The sequence below is a fragment of a genome, unplaced genomic scaffold (assembly GCF_019419815.1).
Source record: "Pyrus x bretschneideri cultivar Hongxiangsu unplaced genomic scaffold, Pyrus_bretschneideri_v1 Contig7, whole genome shotgun sequence".
NCBI classification, from domain to species: domain Eukaryota; kingdom Viridiplantae; phylum Streptophyta; class Magnoliopsida; order Rosales; family Rosaceae; genus Pyrus; species Pyrus x bretschneideri.
In genome coordinates, this window is record NW_025999809.1 from 1,267,409 (window position 1) to 1,291,352 (window position 23,944).

The window sequence follows — 23,944 nt, forward strand, 5'->3', positions numbered from 1 at the left end:
TGGCATATATGTGGAGAATTGTTATTGACATTCCAAAAATTTAATAGTGCACTCCAAAATTTCTATAGTTAGTAAGAAAAATAGTCTAATGAGAAGTTCACAATTAAATTTTTGGAGTGCCAATAATAGTTGCCTATGTAACTCTATCATCCTCATCACTTATATTTTGCAGGAAAGAGATGAGACTAGGGTTTTGGTTCCAAGTAGTGGAGGGTTGATTGAGCTGTTTGCCTCTAAAGATGTATGATATGTATGATGCTTCACTTCTAAACCTTCCTTTTAATTTGTTATTTTAGACTTTTATGTGGAGAAATTCTTGCATATGCGTGTCCATATGTGTCACCTCTCACACAAAATGTGAGCCTGAGTTAGATCCACATACAAGGGTGTTGTATGCAAACGTTTGTATGCTAGAATTTCTCATGTACATGATATGAACCAATCACATGAAACATTGTGTCCTACATAAGTTTTGTGAGAGATGGGGTATGTAAGTGTCACAATAGTTTTTGCCAGCAACTAACAAATTCACACATTACAATTTATAAGTGTTCATTAATACGCCTTTTTTTTTTTTTTTTTTTTTCACTTTCACAGGTCCCTGAGGACCTACAAGTGATTGATTTTATCACTGTCCAATGCAACATTTCACATGAGCAAGACATCCTGCTCAATGCAAGCACAAAAACAAGCTTCACTGTTGATATAAACAACATGAGCAGTGACATAAGACAAACGCATTTCTAGTAGATGAAAATGAAGGAAATGATCATCTGAACAATATTCATAGGTTCCAGCAACAACCTGTTTTTCCCGCAATGGCATTGGATCACATTTCGAATTTGCCAAGCGATATCTCAGTTGACCGAATCCACCTATGCAGCACTTTCCCAATGAATTTCCTCCAAAATAGTAACAATGATATTGTCTATAATTTTGATCAAGGTTCACATGAGTCTTTGGGTGAGGTGAGGCTTCGAGCTGATAGTGATGCACACAAATTGCATAGTAATATTCGAGTTAATGAGGGAACAGAAAACATGGAGCAGCAAGTTGTTGATGATCAAGACTCAATTAAACACAAGGGTGGAAGAACTGCAAATCATTCAGCTTCAGATTGTACTGATCAATTTGATGACGACGGTGGCACAAATTATAGGAGGAGAACAGGAAAAAGGCCTCAATCCAAAAACCTTGTGGCGGAGAGGAAGAGAAGGAAGAAACTTAACGAAATCGCTCTTTGGTTCCCAACATTTCTAAGGTGATGATCATGGCCTTCTATCAAGATCATTATCAATAAGGCAATAACATGCACCACCTCTACAATTACCATACTTCTTGGGACCACTTACAACATCTTTATAATTAGTTGATCATTATCCACTCAATTCATGTATCAATTAATTAGGCGTGCGTATTCGGTTTCTTTCACTTCATGTAGTACGAACTTAATTATAATGGTGATTTTAAATGCTTCATGTTGTTGATTTTTCTTCTATTGGTGGAGGCGGAGTTCGAACATATAGCAAAAATAAGTTAGAACTTCTCGAAAATAACGCGAAAATATTTTGTGATTTAGAACTTCACAAGACACGCACACAGAGCCCACAATTTAGTAGAAAATGGATATTTTTAATTCCTATAATACTCTTATTAAATTTTAAAAATGACATTATTTATCTTCCTACACACATGTTTTCTTTAGAGAATAAAGTGGCTGCCACCACCTGCCACTACAACCACTAACCTTATCACCACCACCTTTGCCACTGTACGTTGTTGCCACCATTGCCACCACAGCCACAATCATAACCGCCATTAACCATATCATTATTGTCATTACAATTGTCATAATCATGACCATCACAAATAAACAAGTATGGAAGCTATAATTATAAACCACGATCGAATTTATGGAAGTTTTGAGTCAAGCTGAAACTTTCATTGCAAACAAACCAGTAAATGAAAGGATGGAGGTACACACTTAATTAAAATCTTATGTTCTTTTAAATTTGGATGTATATTGGGAGTGCTCTCTGCTAATTAGGGCTTATTTTGGGGTTTACTTTTCTGATATTATTCTTATATTGTACAAGATTGATTTACAAGGAAAGAAACACCAAATAATATCTATCCTAATTATATCCTGATTACAAGGACCCAAACAGGTAACTAAGCTAATTACAAAGGTCAACTCTCCAACACTCCCCCTTAAGTTGGTGCATAAATGTCGTTCATGCCCAACTTGACGAGAGAGTTGTAAAGTGCTTGACTGGCAACAACTTTAGTTAAGATGTCCGCTAATTGATCATTTGACTTTACGAATGAGAATTGAATAATATTCCCATCCAACTTCTCCTTAATGAAGTGTCTATCAACTTCCACATGTTTCGTGCAATCATGCTGGATTGGGTTGTGTGAGATATCAATTGCTGCTTTATTATCACAAAATAAATTCGAAGCCGACATTGAAGGACACCCGAGTTCTGCGAGTAACCTCCGAAGCCATAATAATTCACATACTCCTTTTGCCATACCCCTGTATTCCACCTCTGCACTTGATAAAGCAACCACTTTCTGTTTCTTACTCAGCCAAGTCACTAAATTTCCCCCCACAAATGTAAAGTAACCCGATGTGGACCGTCGATCGGTAATATTCATTGCCCAATCTGCATCGGTATAACCTTCTATCCGACAATGACTATTCTTGGAAAACATAATGCCTTTACCCTGGGATGGATTTTAGGTATTGTAGAATGCGTTCAACCGCACCCATATGCGTATCACTCGAGGAATGCATAAATTGACTAACAACACTTACTGCATATGCAATATCAGGCATGGTATGAGTTAAATAAATTAACCTCCCAACTAACCTTTGATAACGATCTCGGTTAGTGGGAACTTGATCAGGGTGCACGGCAAGATGGTGATTTTGGACTATAGAACCGGTTTACAATCAAGCATTCTGGTTTCAGCTAACATGTCAAGAACATATTTTCTTTGATATAGAAATATACCCTGTTTAGATCGAGCTACTTCTATACCTAAGAAATATTTCAATCTACCAAGATCTTTCATCTTAAACTTAGTTGCTAAGTAATCTTTCAGCCTTGAGATTTCCTCTTTATCATCACCTATAACAATCATATCATCCACATAAATAATAAGGGTCGTCAATTTACCTATTCGACATTTCAAGAAAAGTGTATGATCGGAATTGCTTTGCCTGAACCCATACTTCCTCATAGCCGTCTGGAACCTACCATGCTGAGGTAATTGTTTTAATCCATACAATGCCTTATTCAACTTACACACTAGTCCGGGTTGTGAAACCAATGCATAACCAGGTGGAATATCCATATACACTTCTTCTTTAAGATTACTATGTAAGAAAGCATTTTTCACATCAAATTGCTGTAATGGCTAATCCAAGTTAGCCGCCAACAAAAGTAACACTTTTACCGTATTAATCTTTGCTACTGGAGCAAATGTTTATGTATAATCAACACTATACGTCTAAGTGTATCCCTTGACCACCAATCGTGCTTTGTATCATTCAATCGATCTATTAGCTTTGTACTTGATGGTGTACACCCATCAACATCCCACTCTCTTCTTTCCTCGGGGTAGCAGAACTAAATCCCATGTTTGATTTTTCTGAAGTGCATCCATTTCTTCCTCCATTGCCTTGGTCCATCGATCATCAAATAGTGCTTCCTTCAATGAACTTGGTGTGCTATCATTGGATATTTGTTGTACAAAAGCTTTTCCGGGTTCTGATAATTTATGTGATAACACATAGTTGGCAATGGGATATTTAGAGCCTTTCGTTGTTTCCGGTGAATATCGATTAGGTGGCTTTCCCCAATTGTGCCTGAAAGGTAACTGATAATTCGAAACATCAAATACATCAATAGGGATAGTAGATCTTACCTTAGAAATATTTTCTGGAGTATGGTCATTTGGTGGTACTATATTTTGAGACGAGGGGGAATAGTATCAATAAAAGTCTCAAGATCGGCAAGTGGCAGCACTGTTACCGTGGGTGAGCACGGCACTTGCCGTGCTTGCTGCTAGTTCTATAGGCAACGATGCTGCTTCTGTTGGATGGGTTGGCAGTGCGGCCATTACGAGCTTTGCTAATAGTGGCAGCGGAAGATCAGTGGTAGCAGCCATAGTCCAAACCTGTTTGTCATGCAGTGTCTCCCCTGAAGAGGAGGGTTGGAAGAAGCCGAAGAGTAATACATCTCAAACTTAGAAAAAGTAACATCCATGGTAGTATACATCTGACATGAAGGAGGGTGGTAGCAATGGTACCCTTTCTGATGTAATCCATACCCCATGAAAACACAACGGAGAGCACATGGGTCAAGTTTTGTCCGTTGATTTTTATGTAGATAAACAAAGACAACACATCCAAACACTCACGGTGGGAGCATCAAAACGGATGGTAAAGGCACGAATGTAGCAAGAACTTGCAAAGGTGTAAGAAAATTCAATACTTTGGATGGCATGCGGTTGATAAGGTAAGTGGCAGTTTGAAGAGCAATATCCCAAGAAGAGCTGGAACATTTGCCCCAATCAATAGAGATCGAGCTGTTTCTAATAGATGGCGATTTTTGTGCTCAGCCACCCCATTCTGTTGAAGAGTCTGAGGACAAGTAGTCTCATGGAGGATTATGTGATTAGTTAAATAATGTGTAAAATCATTATTAACATATTCACCACCATTATCAGAATGCAAAATCCGGATTTTAGTAGAAAACTGTGTCTGAACCATGGTGTGGAATGTCTTAAATGCCAGCAACACATCACAACCATGTCATCCGTGTGCAATCTTCTATGAACGTTACAAACCACCTAATACTAGATGAAGTAGTAATCGAAAATGGTCCCCAAACATCCAAATGAATAAGACCAAAAGGAATATCACTTTTATTAGAATTGAACGGATAAGAAACACGGTAATTCTTGGCAAGTACGCAAGTGTCACATTTAAAGTCTGAAACCGAACAACCAACAAATAGATTCAGAAACATATGCTGTAAATAACTGAAAGACGAATAACCTAAACGGTGATGCCATAACCATATCTGACGCTGTTTGTGATCAACGGCTCTTTGGGTGAGCTTGACCCTTCCTGTACTAACATCGTCCACAAAATAGAGATCTCCCCTCTTAGTACCACGACCAATTATCTCCTTCGTGAGAATATCCTGAATAAGACAAAACTTCGGATACAATAGTACACAACAATTCAATTGCTCAGTAGCTTGGCCAGGAGACATCAATTTATGCTTTAGTGAAGGTACAAGTAGTGTATGTGGCACAGAGAGGGTAGGCGTGAGGCGTACAGTGCTAGCACCAGTTACCGGTGAGGTGACACCATTAGCATTAGTAATATTTCGTCGAAATGGAACAGTATCACAAGATAAATCAGTGGGGTCATAAGTCATATGATTTGTGACACCAGAGTCAATAATCCAATCGGACTGAGTATCACAATTATTCATATTAGAAGCATAACCATAGTTACCTAAGGATTCCGGAGGCATGTCGAAAGAACTCGAAATAGGAGGATTCATGGTAAGGTCAGTTAAGGTAGTAGTGTTTAGGGTTGTAGTGTTTAGTATGGGGGTAGGATCGGTTAGGATGAAATTGTTTCCACTGTGGAGTGGTGGTAAGTTCTCCATGGGAGGGACGAGTTTGCTTGAGGGAACGGGCAGAGCAAAAATCCTAGGATCTCTGCTCTGATACCATGCTAATTAGGGCTTATTTTGGGGTTTAATTTTCTGATATTATTCTTCTCATCAAGGAGGGAAATATATATTGTACAAGATTGATTTACAAGGAAAGAAACACCAAATAATATCTATCCTGATTACAAGGACCCAAGTAACTAAGCTAATTACAAAGGTCAACTCTCCAACACTCTCTTAGGTAATAAAAAAAAAAACTGTGAAATTCAACGCGGTCACAACTGGAAGTAACTCCGTTAGATGGGAATAAATTTTCTGTGACTAGTATGTGAGCACAAGCCAGGAGGGTTTGTGAGATTGATGGAGGCATTGGCTAATTTAGGATTGGAAGTAACTTATGCAAATGTGACTAGCTTGAAAAACCTTGTCTCAAATGTCTTTAAAGTACAGGTAATTAACATTATATAAATTAAATTAATAAAGCATCTTATTATATTTTTATTAATAAAAATATAATGTTTATGCAGAAAAATGACAGTGAAATAGTTCAAGCTATAATCACTCAGGGACTATGCTGGAGATAACTCGGAATCTGTCAATAAATCCATTAAAAGGGGTGACCTGAGATGAAGGCTTAAGCGTTGTGGAACCACAGTTAACTTTTATCATGACCATCGGCATAATCATTACCAAGTTACCAACAACACCATCTCCGCATATAACTAGTTGATCATAGTCAAAATCTACTAACTAATGTGTAACATTGGACTAGGCCCATTGGGTTTCTTTCCCATAGATCTACAATAATAATGACGTAGTATGATCTTAAATATATAATGGTGATTTTTAATACTTCATATTGTTGTTGTTTGACTTTTTATTAGTTGTTAAGTTTTCGCAAGATCTTTATGTGCGCAGTAAATTATAGTATCAGAATCAACTTTGAAGCGTCATACTATTTATTTAGTCTCATAAGCTTATTTTACTGAATTCTTAGTGCGACAAGAATATAATAGTTTTAGTCGAACTTCGAAAACTGATTGAAAATCATGAGTTATAGCTCAAAAGTTTTTTAAGAAATGCAAATGTTGAGTTTTCACATGATATTTTGATGCGAAGTAAAATGTTATAAGCCGTTGAAACAATTTCATCATTGATTAAAGCTCATATGCATGTTTAGTTGAGTTTTTTTTAATGATTTTATTTGATTTACTGAGTCTCATAAGTGTAAAACGTAAACCTAAAGAACTTCACAAATTTACTATTTATTCACACACACACAAAAAAAAAAAAAACAATTCAAACTCGAAATTTAACAAGTTTTATGAACAATGCAATTGGTGAGTTTTTGTAAGATTTTTTTGCGTGCGTAGAATAAATTTTTTATAAGCCATTTGGAAGTAAACTTAGAGCATCTCTAAATGAGAAGTCAAATTCAAAGAATCAAATTTAAATTTGATGGTTGATTTGGTAATTTGATATATTATCAATATTTTTCTTATATCCGGTATGCCAAATTTTATTGCTTCATTTATATTATTTTTTTTAAAAAAAACAAAATAATAAAAGTTGGGTTGTTGTTGGTTTAAAAATAATAAAATAATATTTAAATATGCTAGTATTTAAGATAAGATAAGGCAAGTGTAATGCCTTTGGAAATAACAAAAATCAAGTTTGAAGACAGCTTCAAATTTGACATCTCTTTGTCTATGTCAACTTAGATCATCTTCAACCGAAGAGTTCAGAAGGTCAAAAGACCAAAAAATGTTTTCAACAAAGGGCTAGGCCAGAGCATTCGCGGGACCCACGAAATCTAGGAGGACCAAAAGGTCAACTGGCTGGCCACTTTCAACCAGCCAACCAGCCCGCTGGCTAGCCCAATTTCAATTTTTTTTTTTTTTGTTTTTTTGTTCTTTTTTATTGCCCAACCCACTTTAGGGTTTAGTGCCTTTTTTTTTTTTTTTTATGGTCGTAGCCCACTTTTTGTTTTTATGCCCAGCAACCTTTCTTTTTTTTTTTTGGACTTTTTTTTATTATTATTTTTTAATTTCTAATTTTTTCCTACACCATTTCTCACATATTTTTTACTACTCCATACTATCTTATCTCATTTTATTTCAATTCTTCACATTCCATACTATAGCCATTTGGCCTTCAGTTAGAGACGGTTTTTTGTGACAGGGTTAAAACGAGCCCTATGACCCTTTGGTCCTCGGTTGAAGATGGTAAGGAATATAACCCTACACTGTTCATTAAAATATTAATTTCTTGGAGGCTTAGAGGGCTAAAACGAGCCATCTGGCCAGCCTTCGGTTGGAGATGACCTTGCCCTTCTTTTTCATGTCATCTTTGAAAATATCACAAAATTATGTTTTGGTGTAGTTTTAAAGAACTTCGAAAATATTTTTATGAGCCATTTAGAAGGGGTCTTCCATTTAGTTGAGTCCAATAATTATTTTTATTGAAACTTTAGGCTGGAAAAAGAGAAAAATAAACTAAAACTACTAGCAAGGCCCTTCAAGAGCTAGAAATTTTCTGGAATATCCTGGATGAATTTTTTGTATAAACTTATATTGCTGCAAAAATGACACGATATAAGTTTTATGATGATTTTGTAGAAGTTTCTATGAAATTTTGCAAAAATGACTATAAACCGCGAGTTTATAGCTCTTAGCTTTTGTGAATTATTTGGCCACTAGGAGTGCATGAAGGGCTTCATATCCTTGATTAGCCTCAATTTCGTAACTTCGTGGACAAACAGAGCTAGCTCGCATTTCTTTCGCGAAACTATTTGAATGAAATGCTCACATATATATGATTTCCGTTTTTAGTTTAAAGCATTTGGGAGTAGTTGAAACATGAGCAAATACATATACCAAACCAAAACGAATGAAAAACTTTTGCAATGTTAGTTACCACTTTGCCCGCTATATTAGCTCATGCATTATGCTCCTCCCATCATTACCCAACCATCCTCCCTAATTATCCAAATATAGAAAATAAAAACAATTAGTAACTGATTATTTAGTGAATAATTGAGCTCTCTCTCTCTCTCTCTCTCTCTCTCATGAATGGACTGCAGTTCACGTACCAAGTTCTCTCCATATAAAATGTGTTTTGTTCTTGGTTTTATTGAAATCTTCAAAAATATATAATAGGTTTAGAATGCTTATTTTGTTCTTCTGAGTTTGCTGAAGTTTTGGATATGATGATGGTACAGTTAAATATTGCTGCCAACTGAACTGATACTCTTGTTAGACGAAGTCAACAGTTGGTTACCACCAACGTTTCTGGAGGAGTTGTGTTGTTCTTAGAAGTCTTATCTCCTTGTTTGTAGGACTTCATTTTGAATTATTCTTGTAACTAAAGCTGTGTGTAATCTTTGTAGATTTCAGTTTGTACTTTTTGAATTTTGAACTTTCGTGTAAGTAGGGTTATTTCAAACCCTGATTGTAATATGAAAGTGATTATAAATACATGCATCCCACGATTGAATGGGTATGCAATTGAAGTGAAAGCTTTGTGTTCCAAGTTTTACATGGTATTGAGCCCTACTGTCTAACGACAACGATCCTTGCTTTTTTCCTCGCTTCCAATGGCTGAAAACAATGATGCTCCTCCTCAATCTTCCATCTCCATCCCCCCAAACAATCCTACCCATCCTTTTTCCTCCATGACAACCATGGTTAACATTAAGCTAGATAGGACCAACTACCCACTGTGGTTGGCCCAAATACTTCATATTATCAAGAGTCAAGATGTAATGGCGTATGTTGATGGCACTCTGGTGTGTCCCCCTAATGACCTACTTGGTGTTGCAACTGTCAATCTTGCCTATACCTCCTTGATGTTGCAGGATCAAATGATCCTTAGTTGGATCAATGGCTCTCTTATTGCGTCGATCTTGTCTTTTGTGGCCAGCAAGAGAACTGCTCGAGTGACCTGGGAAGCTCTTGAGTAAAGGTATGTATCTTCTTCATAAAATAGAATCTTTTTTGTGGGGAATTAATTGCTGCAGACCAAAAAACGTGATAAAATGAGTTCCACATTGATAGGAGAATGAACCGTATTGCATGGAATTATAAGAGGTTGAGCTACTCCCCATATTGCCAATTGGTTTTATGGTGGAACCCCAACTTTCTTCATGGTATCAGAGCAACGTTGTCCCACGTCTGAAGCCAAACGGCTACATGTGCTCCACGTCACCCTGCTGTGTTATCCGCTCATAAATTCGCCACCCGTGAGGGGGTGTGTTGAGAATGAGTCTTACATTAATGGGAGGACGGACCTTGCATGGGCTTATAAGAGGTTGAGCTACTCCCCATATTACCAATTGGTTTTACGGTGGAACCCAGCTGTCTTCAACTCTAAGATTCTGAGTTGGAATTTGAGTTGGAATTTGAAACCAGTTTACTCTGCGTTTTCCGCTCGCTTTTGTATTTTCCATCGTTACAGGCGGTGATGATGATCATGCCAAACCTCATCCAGAGGCTTAGATCCCTTGTGGGTTTGAAAGGCTGGGACTGTTGTGTTTTCTGGAAACTAAGTGAAGACCAAAGGTTAAGAAACTATAACTACATTATCAATCTTTCAATTTCTTCTTCTTGTCTCAATATATATGTATATGTGTGTGCGCGCGCGTGTATGTGACTTTCTGGGGTTTATTTTTAGGTTTATTGAGTAGAGTGATTGTTGCTGTGTTGGGACTGAAATCACCCAAAGTGATGTTGGACAAGAACTTTTCCCTCAAGTCCTTGCATGTAGGGATAACATGTTACAGCATCCAAAAATCATATCGTGTGATCTTCTTGCCAAAATGCCTTCTTCCATGCCCCTAGACTCTAGGTACGTACTTTTTTATTTGCTCATCCTTTTTCTCGTTCATCTTATTTTTCTCTGTATATAGGAAGTTTTCTCCCTAAAGCGGTTATGGTGTCAGACTGTCAATTTGGACTTTTAATAAAAATAAAACTTGTTTAAATGTACTCCAAATTTGTAACAGGATTTATTCAGAGACCTTGATATCAAACCAACCTAGTTGGTTAAACTTTTGTAACAACACATTTTTAAGAACTTTAGAGTTTAAGAGGCAAGTATCACTCTGCTACCTTTCTCCTATATCCAGAAGACAAAGCCCTTTTAATATCGAGGTCATACTTTCGCGCTTACACTTGTGGGAAACTATTGGGACCAGGGTTTGATTCCAATACCGAGAGGACGAATCGAGCTTCTTGTTACCAAACAAGTAATGTTTCCGGTATCTTTAATTCTCATTTGTATATCTAACTGCATTTTGTGCACATTTCATGAGCAAGAAAGTACAGCCATTTCTGTCATTATCCGAAGAAAATGGTCTTTAGCATTGCAAATTTTTTTGTTGTTCTATTTTGTGTGATTGTAGGTATTTGAAGATCAGCATGTTGTTGATTTTGTCACAGCCCAATACAGGATCTCACTAGAGGAGGCAGGCCTGACTAACATAACTGGTACGCGCACAATGAGTGAAATTGAATCGAAGCGATTTTTAGACCATCTCTCATTCAAAACTACTTTAGAGAATTTAAATCTGCAGCCATATAACGCATCCATGGAGAGAACAAGCAATTCTCCAATGAACCTTTTGCAGCAATTTACTAATTATAACTTAGGAAACCTAACCAAGAATAATATTGATATTTTTTCAGCAGAAAATGGATTTCAAGAGATGGAAGCAATGCAGAGGTCCATGACGAGTGAGACACAACAACATATAGATATGCAGCAATAGATCATGGCATTAGTACCAAACATGGATCAATAGGAGAGCAATGGGAGCGAGACTCGAATACACATGAGGCGAAAGGACAAGATGAGGATTTGATGTTAGATTGTAGTGATCAAATTGACGAGGAGGAGGATGTAAAATACCAGAGAATGAGGACAAGGAAAGGGCCTCAATCCAAAAAGCTTATTGTTGAGAGAAAAAGAAGGAAGAAGCTTAGTGACAGACTTTATGCTCTTAGGTCTTTGGTTCCCATTATTTCCAAGGTACCCTATTTCATTGCATCATCTTGCATCTTTTCTTTTGAAACCCCATTTGATTTGTATCATGTCTCACTTCTCTCATGTGTTGGATCGATTCAGGCTTTACAAACAATATGAAAATAAAGAACTCTTCAGTAACCTCAAGTAATAGACTCATAGGCAGACCTGGTCATAGTCAAGTTGGCTAGGGCAATGTATCCTTCTCTCTTCCACACCAAATTTGAATCTCCCTCCCCGCAGTTTATATGAAATTAGAATACAACTCGACTATAAAAGTAATTGGCTCATTGAAAATGCTATCTTTTATCTAATGCCAACTCCCTTTTAATTCACAGTTGGACAGGGTGTCCATTCTTGGGGATGTCATTGAATATGTGATACTGCTGCAGAAGCAAGCTAAACATCTCCAGGATAAGCTTGAAGATCATGCAGAGGATGATGGTGTTAACAACAATATCAAATCAGAGATTCAGAGCCAAAGTGGAGTTGATCTCATTAGGCCTAAAACTGAAGATCATCAAGATGATCATAAAGCTTCAAATGGATTTCATTTTGGAACACCAGGAGACTGCATCATCTCGAAACAAAGCCAAAATTATTCATATGTTGTCCATGATCACAAGACAGAACAGATGGAGGTACATATTTTGGGTTTTTTTCTTCTTGAAGTTTTTCTTTATGGGAAGTGATTTTCGCACTTTACTATTCTCCGCCTGCATTCCTCCCGTTTTTTAGCCATTGGTCTGAATAAATTAATGTAGAACCAAGGGACAAAAACAATGGGAGGAAAGCAAAAGGAGAGAACGGGAGTGAGGAAATGACTACCCTTTTCTATTCGGGATTAATTTATTTCTTAGGTATTAACCAAAGATATGGAAAATGTTGTAGCCCCAAGTGGAAGTGGCTCAATTGGACGGAAACCAGTTCTTTGTGAAAGTATTATATGAGCAAAAGCCTGGTGGATTTTTGAGATTGATAGAGGCTTTGAGTTCTCTGAGCCTGGAAGTTACTAATGCAAATATGACTAGCTTCAGATGTCTCGTGTCCAATGTTTTCATTGTAAAGGTTAGTTGCTTTTCTAGCATGAAACTCTACTCTTTTCCAACTCTTGCTCACAAATTTTTCAGTATACAACAAATGTACACAACCCCTCGTCTCAACTACTTAGTCACATAATCAGTACGTGAGGGGTTATTTTTGTGAGCGTGATGTTGTATGCATCCGTTGTGCAAGAATTTTCTCGAGTAAGATAAGGCATGCTCGTGTACACCTTCGCCTTACCTCTGTGAGAGAGTTGAGAAAATATATTGGGAAAAAAATTAGAGGCTTGTAACATGTACCATATAATTTGATCAAGCATTAATCTGATGACGTTCATTCTTTTGGTTGCCAGAAAAAGGATAGTGAGATGGTTGAAGCATTAATCTGATGATGATGTTCATCAATACGGCGTAGTGAGACGGCTAAAGCGGCTGAGAATTGCATTGGCTTGGACAACCATCAGCACCAGCAACACCTCCACAACCACCATTTTAGTCCCTTCCACTTGCATTATCTTCCTAATGAAGCATAAAGCACCATTGTTTCGTATGGGAAAAGCATTTTTCAGTACTTTGTTTTTTGGTTAATTTCACATTGGTACTAGGTACAAGTTTTTTGCACAATCTCATAGGACAAATTCTACATATCTTAAACTAACAGAAGCATTGCTCTCTTTATATCAACTCTATATCACTATATGACTATCAACAATTGCTTAATCTTTGATATATTATTATTCATCAAGCTTAGTCCATGTCTAAAATTAAATTACAATGATATGTGTTTCCGACATCGGGGCTTCACACACAAAAAGCATGGGAGTCAGCACCAAAACACTGAATTTCACATTCTATCCATTGATGTGAAATCTAAAGTCTCTTTTAGAGTTATTTGATAACATTTTTGTTTTTTAGTTTTTAAAACTGAAACCAGCAAGTGATATAACTATTTTGTTTTCAATTTTTAGTTTTTATTTTCACATATTTTTTTTTAAAAAAGAAACTAAATCAAAAGTGAAAACTACTTTCATGAGTTTCTAAATTTTTAACTTTCAGTTTCTAGAGACCCCATGACACCGATGTTGAGACTAAGCTTTTGTCTACCTCATGCTCTAAGCATTAAAAAGTTCGTTTAGCTGTAACAAGCGACTGTGTACTCAAATGACATGAAGTAAGTCCAAAAAAATAATTTGAAAGGAAAAAAAAAAAAAAAAAAAGCTTACCTATATTGACTGGAACAATGCACTCTCATCTTTGCACCCAAATTCAAATTTCCCTTTTGTAATTTAGGTTAGATGAATATCTCTCTCCAGGAATAAAAACCAAATTTTCTAAAGATGGGTTATTAAGTATAAGTTAAGGCCCAAAAGAAAAAAAGGGATCAAGCATGAAGTTTTGATTGTGGACATTACCAATTGGCCCAACAAAGGCAGAGTGAGGCCCATAACCAACCACTTGGCAGCTCCAATAACCATTAAACTGACAGAGAGACTTTAACCCATCACCAAGTAATCCCATCTTTCTTGTCCCAAACAACAAAATTAAGTTAAGAAAACCCAGTAACCCAGATTACCAGAAACCCTAGTGCCTCCTTCTACAGAAAATCTTCACCGACTTCCCCCCAAAAAATCTCATCTTTATTTTGTCCATCAATGGCCTCCGTCGCCACCGGCGGTCGATTCAAAGAGCTCCTGAAGAAGTACGGCAAGGTCGCACTTGGCGTCCATTTCTCAGTCTCAGCTGCCTCGATCACGGGCCTCTATGTCGCCATCAAGAACAACGTCGACGTCGAATCGTTGCTGGACAAGCTTCACATGGGGAGCGTGTCCTCCAAAGACGAAAACCCAGAGAACCCACCTGTAATCTCCGATGGGTCGGAGTTTCGGGACGGACCCATATCGGAAAATGGGCAATCGACGGCTGTGGTTGTGGAGAAGGAGAGGAGTCGGACGGCTGAGCTCGCGGCTTCGACTGGTGGTGCTCTGGCATTAGCTTTGCTCTGCAACAAGGCTCTGTTCCCGATTCGGGTTCCTATTACTCTGGCGCTTACTCCTCCCGTGGCTAGGTTTTTGGCCAGGAGAAGGCTCATCAAGACCGGCGGTCTATGAACATCTTTGCCTGGTACTTGTTTATCCTTGCTTTTTATATATCTTTCCTTTTTAATTTAATTTTGGTCTTCTTGATGTTTATTGAGATGAAAGTGAACATAAAAATGGCAATTGAATGTTGAATTTTTGATTTAGCAATGGTATGTATGACTGGGAGCATTTGGGTGAGAATTGAAGTTGAACAACTGATTTCGATGTGCCTTATTTGGAATGGATAAAAGGCGGTATTTTGAAAAGGCGAGAGCTTGATAGAATAGTGGTGTGGTTCTGAAAATGCTTAAGCCTTGAACTATAATTTGGGTGTACAAGTTTGTTGCTGAGAAAAATTGGATATTAGATGAGCTTTTTGAAGTTTAAGACGGCGTATTAGATTTTAAGTAGCTGTGAATGATTACGATAGTGATGATACTTTCTGATTAATTGAAATTTAGCTTCTTGTAGATCGAAATGAGATGAGTGACTTGTAATTGTTAACATTGAACTGCGTGGTGTTCAAGAGCGGTTAAACCGTTAAACCATTAGAGGACGAATTGGTGTAGCATCTTATTGTTAAGTAATTCGAATCTGTTGCAATTGTTTCATCTTCATCTTTAAATTCCTGAACTTCTAACTCAAATTTGTATAGAATCCATAATTCAGGCACTTAGTTCTAGGGTACATTCCACCTTCCAATGGTACTGTATAAATTGTGAAGAAGCTGCATTTTCCGCAGTGAATTCTCATTTGTTTCAGTGATTCAACGTTCCTGCAAGCTTTTGCCTTCGGATAAGCCTTCCATAGATTTAAAGTGTGAAATACTAAGCCTAACCTCAGCTAGAATAGCAATGTGGATCTTCTTGCTTGCTGGGGAACTTTTGCATGAAACTCACATATCTTTCTTGTGGCATATCAGGGGAGCAACGGAACTTTAATAACCAAGGAAGTTATAGTAATTACCGACAAAATCATCACATGGATCCTAAAGTTTGCACAAAGTAGTGAAAGTAGATTGAGTTTAAGCATTGCAGAAGAGTGGTGATCGCACCCGTAGCAAATCAGTGCGGAGATTTTTATTATTGTTATTGTTATTTTTGTCTTGTCTATTCAGATTTGGATCTTTGATCGTATACTGTTCTTTTTTGTTATTAATAATGTAAGTGTTGTGCAAATCTCATCATGTAAGTTATGCTGATTAGCTTGAACAGGATTGTTAGGTTCATTCGGATCTCAATTACTTATGTTACAGAAATTTATGATTTCGCTTGGACATAATCCTGGTGTTTTTAACAGATTGTTGAATGACGAGTTGGATGTTTGTTCGAAAATGATAGGATTTAGAGGAGTTTTTATAGAAATCAAACCAACATAACATCCATTAGTCTTTCACCCAAATAACAATCTAATTTAAATTTATAGTACAATTACACTGGCAATGAGACTGAAAAGTCTACAATGCATTGGTGTATGGAATATACTGGTGCATTGGATGACCAAGTTCCACGGTTGGATTTTAACAATCTCAATCTAGCCGTTCAAGCACTGCCGCATCTCATGCTTGCTTAGAGCAACTCTCACATTGACCCAGAACAACATTCCCATTAAGCAACCAAATAGAAAGGGTCACTTGCTTTTGTGAAAGGTGCCGTCCGGATGCTGTGGCTGCAACTCTGCCCAAGTTGTTCTTGGTATATAGATGGCTCAATCCAACTGATATCAGGCATCAGCATTCTTAAAAGTGAAAAAATTGTTCGAAAATCTTCGATTTCGAATCAAATCTTGATTAATTTAGAATGTTGAATAAGAACATAAAGCTGAAGTCCAGAACAAATGAGGCAAAGGGTTGAAATGAATGGTGAGAAGCCAATTCACATAGTTAATCTGATATAATATCAATTCAATCCATACAAATTCTGAACAAGGACCAAACGGAAAGTGAATGCAAATCTTTGGTCGCTTTTGCAACAGCAGAAAGCCCCTGCCAAAAGCTACCACCAGTTATGGCAACATCGTTTATGAAAATAGAGGGAGTGCCGGCAACTTTGCCCCGACAAACGCCGCCATGCCTAAAACAGGAGATAGTCTGCCTTATGACCAGGTATATATGCCCGGGGATAGCTGAATTCTAACCTAAAATGGGACAGGCTTTCAGTTTCTATTGAGTTTAAAAAAATGAATTCAAATAGAACGTGAAAGCCCCTTACATTGACAAAGTATCCGAAATCTTCAGAAAATAACAACTGATCAAAACGGATTGACCTTTTTGGCTTGATGGATCCGAGAACTTGGCAAATAGAATCTCCATGCCTGTCTTACGATTGTTGCAGATGCTTAAATTCTTGACAATTAGCTCCAACCGCACTCAGGGCCGAGAAAAGCTTTGGCACAATCTTAGCTAACATCAACTTGAAACCAACCGAAGTTGAATTTACATCGCTCTTATCACTAAGAGAGGCATCTTTAGTGAGAGAACCAATCAAATAGCCTTTCATATATGCATCACAGGCCTTCAAGATATAATAACCACGCCTCCGGAAATGGTCATTGATGAGCTCTTCAAAGTCCTAGACATGCCAACAGTACTATTAATAAACATTATTGAGTCAAAGATAAAAGCAACAAATATGACCTTCTTTGTAAAATTACCACACAACATAAAACATAAAGAGCGTTCGCCAAGTATTTAGCAAATATAAACAAAACATCGAGTAAAATTAATATTTTTCATGATGCCTTGTAAGGCACCCAACTCGAATGAAAAAAAATACATCAACAGATTGAGTATATCCAACTAATATAGGACCCCTATCACCAGGCAAAATTAAATGAAACAAAGATAAGGGAAGCATCACCTTTGGTGGCCTCCGCATAAGATACATCATTGTCTTGCAGTTCAGTAAGAAAGTATTCTCATTGTAGGACAATGAATTTTTCTCTCCTTCAGCCGTCCCGACCTGCTTATCATAGCCAGCTTCATTAAAATATGGCTTAGAATTTAGCACCAACCCCTGGAGTGAAACAAGAACTTGAAGGATGCTAGAAGACTTTGAATCCCATACTTCATTCCCTCTGCCAGTCCAAGTATTCAAAAGACTAAGACACACTTTGCCTTCTTCATATAGATTTGGATTTATCCGCCAGCCACCAGAATGATAGTATGCTGTCTGTAACACACAAATCCATTCAGAGAACGAGGAATAAATGCCTTTCTTTGCATAAAAAAATGTTGTAAAAAAAAAAAAGAAAGAAAGAAAAAAGAAATGACAGCGGAACCAAAGATTAATAAATAATAAAAAGTAGTTCTAACCGGAGGAACATCAGGGTACTCTGGAGGGAGGTGAAAATCAAAAAAGAAGAGGCCATCTTGGTAAGGTGTCCCATAAGCCCCAACTATAACTGCCCTCAAGAGATCCATTCGGTCTTCATACACTCGTACACAAATCCCATCTGCTTAAAATTTACTGTTAAAATCAAGTGTTTCTAATATGGGACAGATAGTGATCGTCAAAATAAGAAACTGAACCCTTACCAGGAAGGTTATTTTGAAGGATGTTCCAATCTTGCTGAACCTTCTTCAACCACTTTCTTCCACTGGTATTCTGTAAGTATCATTTAATGTGAAAACAGGTTAGAAGTACTGAGGACAGTCCTTGTTTTATAACTCAACAACCACATATGGTCATTATGTAAGAAAATGACTAAACCAATTAACAAGGTCAGAATAAAATGACAGGCTTTAGTCGTGGATAACAATTTCCAGTTCATTAGTTCTCGTATGTCAAATCAAATATATAGCAGGAAAAGAAACAGGAAAATCAAATAGACAAATATATCCTAACCGCCTTATTTTATTTTCTTAGGAAAAAAAATGTATCCTTGTCTATAGCCTATTATACCTAATCTATAGTAGCTCCGTGCTACAGAAAGAGGAATCCTTCAAGAATACAAAGCAATATTTGGGTTGAAAATGAAATAGAAAAAACACCTGCCCAGCTGCACAAAGGAAATGATGATCCAAAGGATCTTTGGCAATATCAAAGCGTTTGAAACTGCAAGCATCATCCTTAGTGCATTCTATAGAATATGAGTCTTCAGTCTTTAAGTTGCATAGAACTTCTGCTGCATCCAACATTTCTGCAGCCTGTGGGGTAACATTTTTCTCTTCTTCTGCCTTATTTATTTCTAGACCATAAGGATCCACTACATTAGAATTCTGAGAGCTGGAATCTTCACCATGATCTCTTCCCTGAGAAATTTCCACTTCCCGAGGCTCAACTTCACCTTCGCCCTCACCTTCATTATCCAAAGAATTGAATCCAAATTCCTTTGTCCCCTTGAGAATATACCATGCGCCAGTCTGGTAACGAACCTGAATGCAGCCAAGGGAACAGACAATGCTGGGTTCCTTCCAGAATTGTTCTCTCCACTTTCTTCTGCTTCAAAATTCATACCAAAGGAATTTTGTAGCCGGACTTCCTGAAAATCAACTTTCTCATCTTAGTCAACAATAAGAATCAAACCAAATAAAGTATATTTAAGGTCTTCTGTATACAACAATTTATACTCTACGAAAAGAATAAATTCATCTCGGAGAAAAACCATATAATTGGTCAGACTCCCATAAAGGAAAAAAAAAATCAGTTTCCCAATATGATGAATTCAAGTAATCAGAATCAATTTCCCAATACAAGTACCCAGTCTGTCACTGTAATAATACTTTAAAAGACAATAAACTCAAAAACTCATGTTCTTAAAGAGGGAGGATTACAATTAGGCCTAGTGGCCCAAAGCTCCTCTCTCCCAGATGAAGAAACATCATCTTGAAATACATGGAACAATGTAATTATTCTTTGGGCAGGTATTGGATTGTAAATATGGTGAAATATACTGCTATTTCAAACAGAAACAAACCTCTTCTGTGATTGCAGGGGCACATAGTGCAGGCGTCTCGTCATCATTAACCGTTTCCCAACTAGCAGCATCACTAACATCACTTCCAGCATCGATAGAGTCATCATCATCAGCTCGGCCAACAACATAAATTGCTTGAGGTCCAACCTAGTAACATAACAAAGATCGATTAACTGCATCAGAAATACATGGAAAACTTCCACAAATTTTGAAATATGATTAAATTCTGCAAAACAAGCAAGCACAAATTTAGTTATCCTTATGCCACTGCAAGGTAAGACACCAATAAGAAAATATATTGAGATCAAATAATAACCCAAACCAAAATATCCAAAAAAGATCCCAATTTTGTTTTACACCCACCATTCTTCGAGCAGCTGCTTACCATCAGAAGCTTCCCATGAGTTTCTACTCCTCTCATACTCTCTTGGATCAAAAGTTTATATGACATGGTTTACATCCCTTTGACTAGATTCTTTCATCCTAATCAATATAACTAACAATTCCAATAAAAGATAAGCCACCCTTAACATTAAACTGAACCATTTTATGCAGAGGAGAGGTTAGAACCAAGAAGTAATAGTGCTGATGTTGTCAATCTAATCAAATCTAAGTTACTGATACAAAGTTTTAGGTTGATTGACAGTCAAAGCGTGGACAAGAAAACAAGAGTGATAACTTGAAATCAGGTAAATGAACATACCGTAGAAACCATCCCGTCAGCCCATGTAACTTCAATATCCCCATTCTTAAGACCAGTTATATTTCCAACCCAAGAAAGATCTGAGAAGTCCAAACAAGCTTCATCACTAGATAGATCTTTTTTTGTAGAAGCAGAACTAAGCTCGCTTGGTCCGTTTTGTTGTTTTGGTTCCTCATCGAATTCTGTACCTGAAGCAGTTTGTGCAGGGACAAAAACTGGCAATAATCTGACAACAACATCCCCATAACAGTAATCATAATCCGGATGCCCCTCAAGCTCATAGACGCTCACAATTTCCTCTTTGTCAAACTCTCTAGGATCTTCTGGTCTGGAAACTGGCTTTAACCACCTTACACAAGCTGTTCTCTCCTTGGCATTGACACTTTTCACAAGCCCAACATGCCTAGCTTCATAAGCATCATCACCATCATCAGTCGCCTTCTCCACCACATACTGTTCAGCAACAAATTCGTGGTCACCCGGACTATCAAGCGGAATTAAATCTTTTGAGTCCAGTTTAAGTTCTGTCGTGCCATCCTGCCATGCCACGTCAACTGTTGTCTTGGTATTGACAATCAAAAAGGATCTTTCAAAATTTTCTTCCTTATGTGCCTTCTTGTCTCTCCTAACCACAACTTTGCGGATTTTTTTGCGATGAAGAGGCCAAGTTTCATGAACAGGCTCCTTTGAAACTGACAATGAACTATTAAAGGAACTAGATTCAACAGATGTATTCCTTCCAGTAATTCCATTGTTTCCATCTAATACAGATACTGGATCGATTTCCATGGATTCATGATTTCCATTTGATTCATCTAGCGCACTCTCTTCTGAATCACACTTACAACCCATTTGACTAGGTTCTAACTCACTGCTTACAGAATCATTAAGTTCTAATTCTGATGATCCCTTGTCTAAAGGAAGGGAAGACGATGACACTGATGAGGGGAGAAGACACCAATCACCCAATTGCCAAGTTGCATGCGTAAAACAAGACAGTAATTTCAAGTTCTTGGGAACCTGCTCTTTAGCAGGTGCAGTAGAAGAATCTGGCCCACAGCCAGCAGAAGCTATCCAATAAATTAATACTGAAGCAACTGTAACCTTAGTAACAGTACCTTCCACGCGATTAGGTTTCCACAAGCCAGATAGCCACCTAGCATTCTTGAAAACTGATGACCTTGCCCTCACACGCTGCCCTGGGTAGTAAGGGAAATGCACATCTTCAAGCATATTCTTGGAAACTGGTTTCAGGTCCATCGGATCTGCTTTCATAACTTTACACACAGAACCATCATCAAACAAAACTGTCACATTATCATAAACATCATCAATCCTACCTAGCCAGGGACCAAGGACCACATAATCACCCACAGTGAACTCCCTCACACGTTTTAATTCGTTGGATGAAAGGTCTTTTATGACTGACCCATCAGGAGCTAATAGATCAACAGAGATATTGACATCCACCACGACACCAACTTGCCCAGTTGGGTCAGAAGCAGCAGCAACAAAATCCCCATGTAAGAACCCTCGATCAACAACCGTTACATCATTAATATTTTGGGTTGACTCTGTCTCATCCATCCAAAGTACTCGAACTTGGTCAGCAGGAAGGGGACCAGTCTTATCATTACTACCATTTTTGTTCTTGTCACTATTCCCACGAGTAGTATTATTGTTATTACCACCTTCTTCCTCATTCTCATCATCATCGTAGTAATCATCTTCATCATCATCCTCCTCATCAATGATGCTACTATCAGAATCTGAATCACCAGCAACCTCAGTTACAATCCCAGTCATACCACTCTTGCTCCTCACAACGTCTTGTCTATAAATATATGGGGTATTGTTAATGTTGCTGACAACCTCACTTAACTTTTTAACTTCATTACTTTCAATATTTACATTTGAATTGCAATGAACTGCGCTTGTTGAAGAATCAACCTGGCTCAACGAAATATTATCGTGGCCAATAGTAGGAGGCTCGTCATCTTTAAAAACAGTGTCATGCTCCTTGGTTCCCATCCAAAACTGACAGCAGGCAATAAATGTGGTACCTAGTGTCAAGCTGAAATCATAATACAACGCAAACAGATAGCAAAATTTTGAGATTTATCATCTTCTTAAGAGAAAGGAAACACATTTTTATCATTGATAAATAATCAACTTAATCATAAAGCGAAACCCATGTTTTCCACCTTCAAAAAGCTTCTGGGCAACTATAGAGTTCTACGGATCACTACTTTAACCAAAAAAGTGAGTTGCTTTATAAAGCTCCAGTTATAAAAAGAGTCTAATTACAACAGAGTTAACACATAATCCCAATGAACTGACTATCTCCCAGATGAAAATCAATACCAAACTACAAGTCGATACTGAAGAGTTTCAAACCCGAAAAACTAACTCAACAGACAGACACATGTCGAATACATGATATTCATCCAACATAAGAACTTAATACTAGCATCAGACTCCAATCACGTTAAGATAAGAAAAGTTTATAGGCACGAACAAATCCGCAAATTGATAAAAATGTAGAACCCAATAGTCCAATCGGATTCAAAAACTTATAGGATGATTTGGGTAAATAAAAAAAATAATTTTATCAATAAAATTGCAGCTTAGAAAGCCTACAGCAGCTCACATTTAGCGGACCAACCCAACACTCAATTAAAAAACAATGAAACTGGAAAAAGCGTAATAGCATAAATCGATGGAAAATAGCATATTTGTTAGATTGTGTGTTTTATCATGGATTTCAATCCAACCCATTTGAAATCGGATGGAAATGAGAAAAAAGATGAAAATTAATCAAAGAAATGGAATTTGGAGCGATTTGTAATAAGATGATTGCAGGAAGGGGTTGTATGAGAATTTACCTGACGAAATCTGGGAGTTCGGGGTGAGAGGTACTCTGATGGAGGAAGAAGACGACGGAGAGAGAACGAGAAGAGCCTGTTGATTTTTTGAACAGAGGGTCTAAAGCTGTGTCACGGAGAATATATTGCCAGGGGCGGAGCTGGAAGAAACGTAAGGGGCATTTTCGTAATTCGGAAGTCGTTGATTTGGGAGATGCTTCTATTTAAGAAAAAGAATAATGACATTTTAAATTCTCTTTTTTTTTTTTTTCAAATATTTTAAATTCTCTTTCAATTCAAGATTTTTTTTTTCTTTTTCAAATTATTTGAGGAGGTGAATTCGAACTTGAACCTGTTATTTTCTATATTTTTTTAAATTTTGTAACTAAAAAAACTTCACAACTCACTCTAACAAGATATTATACCTAGAATAAACAGAAGCATCTATTGTTTTTATGAATTAAGACCAAAAAAGTAATAACAATATTGTTCGCCCATATTAACAATGATCAACATAAAAAGGACTTGACAAGAAAGATAACGCAACACCATTTTTAGATCTTTAAAACCAAATAATTGGACAAGAGATGGTAAGAAAAAGGAAATCGAATATAAA

The 23,944-nt window shown here is 37.3% G+C and overlaps 3 protein-coding genes and 1 pseudogene across 4 annotated transcripts; 3 read left to right on the forward strand and 1 right to left on the reverse strand.

The window, feature by feature from the left end:
* Window positions 1-592: 592 nt before the first annotated feature.
* LOC125472399 (transcription factor ABORTED MICROSPORES-like) lies at window positions 593-1,400 on the forward strand. Its single transcript, XM_048573765.1, has one exon. The coding sequence runs from the start codon at window positions 819-821 to the stop codon at window positions 1,263-1,265; it is 447 nt and encodes a 148-aa protein (XP_048429722.1). The 5' UTR covers window positions 593-818; the 3' UTR covers window positions 1,266-1,400.
* Window positions 1,401-10,163: 8,763 nt separating this feature from the next.
* LOC125472420 lies at window positions 10,164-13,299 on the forward strand (annotated as a pseudogene).
* A 968-nt stretch (window positions 13,300-14,267) lies between these two features.
* Window positions 14,268-16,125, forward strand: LOC103965589. 2 transcript variants are annotated; one of them, XM_048574238.1, is made up of 2 exons: window positions 14,268-14,887; window positions 15,010-15,455. In XM_048574238.1, the coding sequence occupies exon 1, from the start codon at window positions 14,419-14,421 to the stop codon at window positions 14,872-14,874; it is 456 nt and encodes a 151-aa protein (XP_048430195.1). In that variant the 5' UTR covers window positions 14,268-14,418; the 3' UTR covers window positions 14,875-14,887; window positions 15,010-15,455. The 2 variants fall into 2 exon arrangements, with proteins under 2 accessions (XP_048430195.1, XP_009376938.2); XM_009378663.3 differs by lacking the exon at window positions 15,010-15,455 and adding an exon at window positions 15,767-16,125 and having other exon boundaries at window positions 14,270-14,887.
* Window positions 16,126-16,693: 568 nt separating this feature from the next.
* Window positions 16,694-23,504, reverse strand: LOC103965624 (probable ubiquitin-conjugating enzyme E2 23). The gene is made up of 9 exons (XM_048573852.1): window positions 23,350-23,504; window positions 20,465-22,538; window positions 19,762-19,908; window positions 19,054-19,326; window positions 18,836-18,991; window positions 18,380-18,449; window positions 18,158-18,297; window positions 17,703-18,014; window positions 16,694-17,414 (listed from the first exon to the last, which is right to left on the reverse strand). Exons 2-9 carry the CDS (start codon window positions 22,493-22,495, stop codon window positions 17,163-17,165), a joined length of 3,381 nt encoding a protein of 1,126 aa, XP_048429809.1. The 5' UTR covers window positions 22,496-22,538; window positions 23,350-23,504; the 3' UTR covers window positions 16,694-17,162.
* Between the last annotated feature and the right edge of the window lie 440 nt (window positions 23,505-23,944).